The 10,000-nt window shown below is 42.3% G+C and overlaps 1 protein-coding gene across 1 annotated transcript in view; it reads right to left on the bottom strand.

Annotated features, from left to right (window-relative positions):
* Nucleotides 1-5,579: 5,579 nt before the first annotated feature.
* Nucleotides 5,580-10,000, bottom strand: part of LOC310772030 (excitatory amino acid transporter 5-like) — a gene marked incomplete at both ends in the record, with an annotated part of 8,155 nt that continues 3,734 nt past the window's right edge. Inside the window, 3 exons of the mRNA XM_083664503.1 lie at nt 5,580-5,683; nt 6,290-6,503; nt 6,633-6,675. Of these exons, the coding sequence (XP_083520629.1) occupies nt 5,580-5,683; nt 6,290-6,503; nt 6,633-6,675 (361 nt within the window). The remainder of the gene's footprint in view (nt 5,684-6,289; nt 6,504-6,632; nt 6,676-10,000) is intronic.

A 10,000-nucleotide genomic window follows, 5' to 3' on the forward strand; every position in this document is an offset into this window, starting at 1 on the left:
ATGTCTCTTATAGGCATGCATGTCTCTTATAGGCATGCATGTCTCTTATAGGCATGCATGTGTCTTATAGGCATGCATGTCTCTTATAGGCATACATGTCTCTTATAGGCATACATGTCTCTTATAGGCATGCATGTGTCTTATAGGCATACATGTCTCTTATAGGCATGCATGTCTCTTATAGGCATGCATGTCTCTTATAGGCATACATGTCTCTTATAGGCATGCGTGTCTCTTATAGGCATGCATGTCTCTTATAGGCATGCATGTCTCTTATAGGCATCCATGTCTCTTATAGGCATGCATGTCTCTTATAGGCATACATGTCTCTTATAGGTGTCTCTTATAGGCATGCGTGTCTCTTATAGGCATACATGTCTCTTATAGGCATGCGTGTCTCTTATAGGCATACATGTCTCTTATAGGCATGCGTGTCTCTTATAGGTGTCTCTTATAGGCATGCATGTCTCTTAAAGGCATGCATGTCTCTTATAGGCATGCGTGTCTCTTATAGGCATGCATGTCTCTTATATGTGTCTCTTATAGGCATGCATGTCTCTTATAGGCATGCGTGTCTCTTATAGGCATACATGTCTCTTATAGGCATACATGTCTCTTATAGGCATACATGTCTCTTATAGGCATGCGTGTCTCTTATAGGCATACATGTCTCTTATAGGCATACATGTCTCTTATAGGCATGCATGTCTCTTATAGGCATGCATGTCTCTTATAGGTGTCTCTTATAGGCATACATGTCTCTTATAGGCATGCATGTCTCTTATAGGTGTCTCTTATAGGCATGCATGTCTCTTATAGGCATACATGTCTCTTATAGGCATGCATGTCTCTTATAGGCATACATGTCTCTTATAGGCATGCGTGTCTCTTATAGGCATGCATGTGTCTTATAGGCATGCATGTCTCTTATAGGCATACATGTCTCTTATAGGCATGCATGTGTCTTATAGGCATGCATGTCTCTTATAGGCATACATGTCTCTTATAGGCATGCATGTCTCTTATAGGCATGCATGTCTCTTATAGGCATACATGTCTCTTATAGGCATGCATGTCTCTTATAGGCATACATGTCTCTTATAGGCATGCATGTCTCTTATAGGCATGCATGTCTCTTATAGGCATACATGTCTCTTATAGGCATGCATGTCTCTTATAGGCATACATGTCTCTTATAGGCATGCATGTCTCTTATAGGCATGCATGTGTCTTATAGGCATGCATGTCTCTTATAGGCATACATGTCTCTTATAGGCATACATGTCTCTTATAGGCATGCATGTCTCTTATAGGCATGCATGTGTCTTATAGGCATGCATGTCTCTTATAGGCATGCGTGTCTCTTATATTCATGCGTGTCTCTTATAGGCATGCATGTCTCTTATAGGCATGTGTGTCTCTTATAGGCATGCATGTCTCTTATAGGCATGCGTGTCTCTTATAGGCATGCATGTCTCTTATAGGCATGCATGTCTCTTATAGGCATGCATGTCTCTTATAGGCATGCGTGTCTCTTATAGGCATGCGTGTCTCTTATAGGCATGCATGTCTCTTATAGGCATGCATGTCTCTTATAGGCATACATGTCTCTTATAGGCATGCATGTGTCTTATAGGCATGCATGTCTCTTATAGGCATACATGTCTCTTATAGGCATGCATGTCTCTTATAGGTGTCTCTTATAGGCATACATGTCTCTTATAGGCATACATGTCTCTTATAGGCATGCATGTGTCTTATAGGCATGCATGTGTCTTATAGGCATGTGTGTCTCTTATAGGCATGCATGTCTCTTATAGGCATGCATGTCTCTTATAGGCATGCATGTCTCTTATAGGCATGCGTGTCTCTTATAGGCATGCATGTCTCTTATAGGCATGCGTGTCTCTTATAGGCATGCATGTCTCTTATAGGCATACATGTCTCTTATATGCATACATGTCTCTTATAGGCATGCATTTGTCTTATAGGCATGCATGTCTCTTATAGGCATACATGTCTCTTATAGGCATGCATGTCTCTTATAGGTGTCTCTTATAGGCATACATGTCTCTTATAGGCATACATGTCTCTTATAGGCATGCATGTGTCTTATAGGCATGCATGTGTCTTATAGGCATGCATGTCTCTTATAGGCATGCGTGTCTCTTATAGGCATGCATGTCTCTTATAGGCATGCATGTCTCTTATAGGCATGCGTGTCTCTTATAGGCATGCATGTCTCTTATAGGCATGCGTGTCTCTTATAGGCATGCATGTCTCTTATAGGCATACATGTCTCTTATAGGCATACATGTCTCTTATAGGCATACATGTCTCTTATAGGCATGCATGTCTCTTATAGGCATGCATGTCTCTTATAGGCATGCGTGTCTCTTATAGGCATGCGTGTCTCTTATAGGCATACATGTCTCTTATAGGCATACATGTCTCTTATAGGCATGCATGTCTCTTATAGGCATGCATGTCTCTTATAGGTGTCTCTTATAGGCATACATGTCTCTTATAGGCATGCATGTCTCTTATAGGTGTCTCTTATAGGCATGCATGTCTCTTATAGGCATACATGTCTCTTATAGGCATGCATGTCTCTTATAGGCATACATGTCTCTTATAGGCATGCATGTCTCTTATAGGCATGCATGTGTCTTATAGGCATGCATGTCTCTTATAGGCATACATGTCTCTTATAGACATGCATGTGTCTTATAGGCATGCATGTCTCTTATAGGCATACATGTCTCTTATAGGCATGCATGTCTCTTATATGCATGCATGTCTCTTATAGGCATACATGTCTCTTATAGGCATGCATGTCTCTTATAGGCATACATGTCTCTTATAGGCATGCATGTCTCTTATAGGCATGCATGTGTCTTATAGGCATGCATGTCTCTTATAGGCATACATGTCTCTTATAGGCATACATGTCTCTTATAGGCATGCATGTCTCTTATAGGCATGCATGTGTCTTATAGGCATGCATGTCTCTTATAGGCATGCGTGTCTCTTATAGGCATGCGTGTCTCTTATAGACATGCGTGTCTCTTATAGGCATGCATGTCTCTTATAGGCATGCATGTCTCTTATAGGCATGCGTGTCTCTTATAGGCATGCATGTCTCTTATAGGCATGCGTGTCTCTTATAGGCATGCATGTCTCTTATAGGCATGCGTGTCTCTTATAGGCATGCGTGTCTCTTATAGGCATGCGTGTCTCTTATAGGCATGCATGTCTCTTATAGGCATGCATGTCTCTTATAGGCATGCATGTCTCTTATAGGCATACATGTCTCTTATAGGCATGCATGTGTCTTATAGGCATGCATGTCTCTTATAGGCATGCGTGTCTCTTATAGGCATGCATGTCTCTTATAGGCATACATGTCTCTTATAGGCATGCATGTGTCTTATAGGCATGCATGTCTCTTATAGGCATACATGTCTCTTATAGGCATACATGTCTCTTATAGGCATGCATGTGTCTTATAGGCATGCATGTGTCTTATAGGCATGCATGTGTCTTATAGGCATGCATGTGTCTTATAGGCATACATGTCTCTTATAGGCATACATGTCTCTTATAGGCATGCATGTGTCTTATAGGCATGCGTGTCTCTTATAGGCATGCATGTCTCTTATAGGCATGCATGTCTCTTATAGGCATGCATGTCTCTTATAGGCATGCGTGTCTCTTATAGGCATGCATGTCTCTTATAGGCATGCGTGTCTCTTATAGGCATGCGTGTCTCTTATAGGCATGCATGTCTCTTATAGACATACATGTCTCTTATAGGCATACATGTCTCTTATAGGCATACATGTCTCTTATAGGCATGCATGTGTCTTATAGGCATGCATGTCTCTTATAGGCATACATGTCTCTTATAGGCATGCATGTCTCTTATAGGTGTCTCTTATAGGCATACATGTCTCTTATTGGCATACATGTCTCTTATAGGCATGCGTGTCTCTTATAGGCATGCATGTCTCTTATAGGCATACATGTCTCTTATAGGCATGCATGTCTCTTATAGGTGTCTCTTATAGGCATACATGTCTCTTATTGGCATACATGTGTCTTATAGGCATGCATGTGTCTTATAGGCATGCATGTCTCTTATAGGCATGCGTGTCTCTTATAGGCATGCATGTCTCTTATAGGCATGCATGTCTCTTATAGGCATGCGTGTCTCTTATAGGCATGCGTGTCTCTTATAGGCATGCGTGTCTCTTATAGGCATGCATGTCTCTTATAGGCATACATGTCTCTTATAGGCATACATGTCTCTTATAGGCATGCATGTCTCTTATAGGCATGCATGTCTCTTATAGGCATGCATGTCTCTTATAGGCATACATGTCTCTTATAGGCATGCGTGTCTCTTATAGGCATGCATGTCTCTTATAGGCATACATGTCTCTTATAGGCATGCGTGTCTCTTATAGGCATGCATGTCTCTTATAGGCATGCGTGTCTCTTATAGGCATACATGTCTCTTATAGGCATGCATGTCTCTTATAGGCATGCATGTCTCTTATAGGCATACATGTCTCTTATAGGCATGCATGTCTCTTATAGGCATGCATGTCGCCGTGTACCTGCTCATCTCACACCTCACCACCCTCTGCCTCACTATAGTAGTACATGGTTGCATGTCGCTTGGTCGGCTAAGACCTAAAGCTGCTTTAGAGCAACCTAGCTCACCTCGCTTCACCTGCGTCTACAACACGGAACTGTGATTTGACGACTGAGTGTTTTTACTTTGTTATAGAGTGACAAGAAAATGAGGAGGTGGTCTAACATGGACCCTATATAGGCTACACCAGAGAGAGAGAGAGAGAGAGAGAGAGAGAGAGAATCTGTCACGTTGCCATCAGCACGACTTGCCTGTGAGGATCTGCCTGCCATTGCTAGAAGATCTTATCCATTTAGTCTAATGCTATGTACTTTCCCCAGCCAATTATTTATACACAAGTTAGTGGTAGACTGCTAGTAAATCCTACGAACTTGAAAGACCTACTTTTTTTCCACATATATTTTTCTATGCTACTGGCTAAACCTGTGAACTCAAGCTGGACAATTTCAAGCAAACTCTGATATTACAAGTCTTAGGAATAATGAATATACTATTACATAAGAGCAAATCTGAAGAAGCCCATCGTTCGCTCCTAAACTTTGTATCTCATGTAGCCTGAAGTAAAGGACACTTTTCTAGAGACTTGTGTGTGGCAAGAATTGATACTTTGCAACAGTTTTTCCTGCACTTACCAGCACCCTAAAAACATTTTTCAGCTGTGCAAGAGTTAATAAAATGTTAACGATACCAATGTATGTCGACATCATGTATGTCATAAATGTGAACCTTTCAGGAAATGAGAAAAACTGCCTTCTTTTCAGCTTGACCACCATTCTTTTTAATTTAATTTTTTAATTTTGATCCAATAGGTTTTGAAAGGTTTTCATCAGCCCAAGCATGGTAGAATTTTCTCAGCCAATTAGAGGAGCATGTGATCCTTCACCGTTAGAGATAAAGTAATAAGTAAGGGAGTGGAACGTTACCACATAGCTGCGTTGATGATCTTCATGACACACTCGTTGATGCACTGACACACGTTGACGAGCGGCGCTCCACGCTCTCCCATCTTCCCCAGCAGCAGGCCTGCACAGGAGAACACAAACATGCAGTCTTTATCAGTCTTTTTTACACTACTTTTCCCATTTTCCAATAATAGTGAAGACATCAAAACTATAAAATAACACAAATGGAATTATGCACTGGCCAAAAAAGTGTTAAATGAGCCAAAACTATATTATATTATTATATTTTAGATTCTAGTAGCTGCCCTTTGCCTTGATGGAAAGGCAAATACTTTGGAAAGAAATTCATACACAGGCATCAACTTCATTTAGATTTGTCTAACAAACAAATTTCAAGCATTTAGAAGCCTTTAGAATGGCTTTAAGAGAATGAAAAACATTGCATTCAATCAGGTGTATCCAGACTTCTGACTGGTAATAGTGTACATGTTCAGTTTGTGTACTAGGTCATGTGTGTGTGTGTGTGTGTGTGTGTGTGTGTGTGTGTGTGTGTGTGTGTGTGTGTGTGTGTGTGTGTGTGTGTGTGTGTGTGTGTGTGTGTGTGTGTGTGTGTGTGTGTGTGTGTGTGTGTGTGTGTGTGTGTGTGTGTGAGAGAGAGAGAGAGAGAGAGAGAGAGAGAGAGAGAGAGCACTGTGTATTATGACAGTTCCATGCACATGTGTCTTACCCATGGTGGCCGAGAAGATGACAATCCCCAGCACATTCATGCCCTTGCTGTTACCAGGGACGATCTTGTACTTGATGTCTGGAGCGGGAGTGATCTCCAGGAAGACAGGGTGCCCCAGCTGAGGGTGTTGGTAGTCGGGCATGACATACACATAGTTGGCCTGAGACTCTTTGACGCTGGAGCTCTGCACGATGGGCACCAGGTCTGTTCGGTACTTGAGTGGGCCGAGATAGAACACATACAGAGGTTGGTTAAAATGTGAAAAATAAAAACCTAGAATTATTGCATATAGTTCCAAGTTTTTTTATTATCATTTTCAGATCATAAAAGATTGTCCACTTACCTGTTGAAAAGTTGCTTCAATCAGATTTGATGGGATCATGTTCCTATAAAAGACAGGTGACAACTGTGTCAGATCCTATATCTTTAGCATACATGCAATTCAACTTATATTGTCTTACTAGTATTTCATTTCATTTTTCATCAAACAAAGGCTGAAGGGCAGGCAACCTGATTGTTCTAGTGTGGCGTGTAAAGAGTGGATGCCATTATTTCTGGCATGTTTGTTTAGATCTCCAGTGGCTGGATGGAAGGTTATGGAACCATATAAAAGGCTTAATAAGGCAGATCCTTCCTCCTGCTACAATGTGTTGTGCTGCTGTTACAAACTAATCAAAAGAGGCCATAATGTATGAAAAAAACTAGCTGTGACATTCTTAGAAGAGAAAATGTCATTACAATGCATGCTGTGGATGAAGTTATGTGAGGTAATGCCTGCCTGGATAACGGTAGCCAGTGGGTAGTGCTGTGCAGACCTCAAGAGACGCTCTAGCGACAGACACTATAGAGCCCATGGATTTTAGCCTCTGCTAGAGCATCCGCCTCCCATGCCGGAGGTTCCGAGTTTGATTCCCAGCTGTGGGGGACTACACAACACAGATTAACTGGTTGGTGTAAAAAAAAAAAAAAACATATGTCTGAATACTGAAAATATCTGAAAAAGTGAACTGATGTTATGTTTCGTTTGGCAGCTTTGATGCTGCTGGGATAAAAGGTGTCACTGCTGCAGTGACAGTGACATTGCAGTGGCTGGGCCAAATGAGTAACAGCTGTATTTTGCTCTGTTCTCTCTCTTCTCTCACCCCTCTCTCTCTTCTCTCTCTCTTCTCTCCCCACACTCCCATCTCTCTCTCTCTTCTCCCTTCACCTTCTCTCTCTCCACTCCCCTCTCTCCCTCCTCTCTCCACTCTCTCTCTCTCTCTTCTCCCTTCACCTTCTCTCTCTCCACTCACCTCTCTCCCTCCCTCTCTCCACTCTCTCACTCTCTTCTCCCTTCACCTTCTCTCTCCCCCCCTCTTCTCACTCTGATCTTCTCCCCTCCTTCTCATCTATGCTTGTTTTTTTATATGCTTTATACGATTGTTCAATTCTGTTTATTGATAGTGCTTAGCTAGATTTAGTTATAGGCACATTCCCTATAAAGCCCTCTGAGAGTGTGCTTTTATCTCAGAGAGAAGCCTTTAGATGTTCACAAGGTGGGAGGGCATATAGCCAGTGTCAGGTACTGGGTAGCTAGCCTAGGTAAACCCAGCCCCCACGTGACCTGCTCTCTCAGTTCCCAGTCACTAGCTAGTGACTGAGAACAGGTCTGAGAGCAGGTCACGTGGGGGATGGGTTTACCCAGGCTACTGGGTAGCAAGCCTCCAGGCAGCAAGCCTATCAAACGTGTAAGAGGAATGAAATGTACCTGGTACTTGACTGAACAGCGTCAGGCCACTGCTCTCTATAGGCTATAATCCAATCTAAGAAGGTATTATTGGATCTCTGACATGAATGCCCCGTGGTAAGCCTTTACACACACAGACCAGAATGCAGGCTCGACGCAATAAAGTCAGAGTTCCCAGGGATCTTCTAAGAAAGTGGAGGCTTAACAGATCATGATATAATGACACTATTCTTAGCTGCTGGCGTAAGGGAGTGACGCTGCAACTATTCTTTGTTGTCACTTTAGTCACACCATTGGACGAAAGCCTCACAAGTGATCTCAGGTAGGCCTACTTTTGTCTTTGGCTCTCCAGCTAGTTTATTTTCTCATACATGTTTGGTATGGCTTTTTTTCTCTACCTCCTTTCAGGAACCAGAGTTTCTGTAAGGTCCACAAAACAAAGGAATAAAATGGTCGATTAAAAGAAACCACTTTTTTTTCTTTTTTTCTTTTTCTTTTTTTTAAAGACAGGCCTAGAATATCTTTTGTTTGGGAACTGGAAGGGTTATTCATGTTTACTTTAGTGATTATTAACATTAGGATTAGCATTATAGCACTTTGACATTCCCTATAATGAAAAGTAGAGTAGCCTACAAATAAAATTAATTACGTATTATGTATTATGTATTATGATCAGGAGGCTTTACTGGATGAGTGATTTCTGACTGCCTGGAAATATTATGTCAACACCCGAGGGTCAGACTGAGCAGACTGATCCCTTCAGAGTTTGGGAGGTCACTAGGTTTGAAAAGGATCTCTGCTGGATTTACATGGCTCTGTACTGGTTTTCCTAGGTGTTAACGGGTGTTATGCGGCAAATCCTCATCTGTGAAATCAACACTAATAAGATAGAGCATAGAAAATCTGGTATTACCACGTCTTCCTGAAAAGCCTGTGGAGGGGATTTCATCTAACCTCAGCAGAACAGTTGTGAAATACCTTTTCCAGCCATCAGATCTTTTCTAAAAATAGCACAGACCCCAGGTGAGTTACTGTATTCAGCTTACAGGGCTGCCCATGTGAGTTATTCATCTTACAGAGCTGCTCAACAGCTCTTTGTGTCTTTAATGCAACCCACTCTCACCCCATGGCGTTCCCTGTGGTTAAAATAAACATCTCCGTATAAAAAAGGCAGAGCGGTCTGTCTGTCTGTGAGTGTGTGTGTGTGTGTGTGTGTCTGTCTGTGTGTGTGTGTGTGTGTGTGTGTGTGTGTGTGTGTGTGTGTGTGTGTGTGTGTGTGTGTGTGTGTGTGTGTGTGTGTGTGTGTGTTCTTTGCATATCTTAAGAACCGTTCTTCTGATTGACTTCACACTTGGTGGGTTTTCCGGGACCCTGAGGATGCGTGTTGTCAGGTGCAATATTAATACATTTTGATGAAGCTACACTTTGACGCCAGGACGTAGCCTGGTAAACCATCCAGGACGTAGCCTGGTAAACCATCCAGGACGTAGCCTGGTAAACCATCCAGGACGTAGCCTGGTAAACCATCCAGGACGTAGCCTGGTAAACCATCCAGGACGTAGCCTGGTAAACCATCCGGTCACATGAACTCACATTTGTGTTTCATTCTGTGAGACCGACCGGCCTCTGGCCCGGGTAGGGCCTTTTCAGAATCCACAACGTGTACGGGCCAATCAGGGACCGGCCTCGTAGTTGACATCATTGGCAAGCATTAACGTCAACGTTCATTGAGTTTAAACAGCCATAAGTGCAGTTATTGCAGAAATAGACTCAATAACAACATTTAAACAAGAACAAGAGTGTGCAACAGCGGAGTTTCTCGGCGGAAAAAATGTTTTCGCCGTTCTTCCGAGTGGATTTGGATTTGACTGGATCCGACGCTGATTGAGGCTGACATTGATATTCTACATATCCCTGGTTTGCAGATACTGTATGTAAAATGCCAAGGTGTTATTCTGGAGACTGGGTTACCCTGACACCCAACC

Source organism: Poromitra crassiceps (genome assembly GCF_964638095.1).
Source record: "Poromitra crassiceps genome assembly, contig: HAP1_SCAFFOLD_1765, whole genome shotgun sequence".
In the NCBI taxonomy this organism is placed as follows: domain Eukaryota; kingdom Metazoa; phylum Chordata; class Actinopteri; order Beryciformes; family Melamphaidae; genus Poromitra; species Poromitra crassiceps.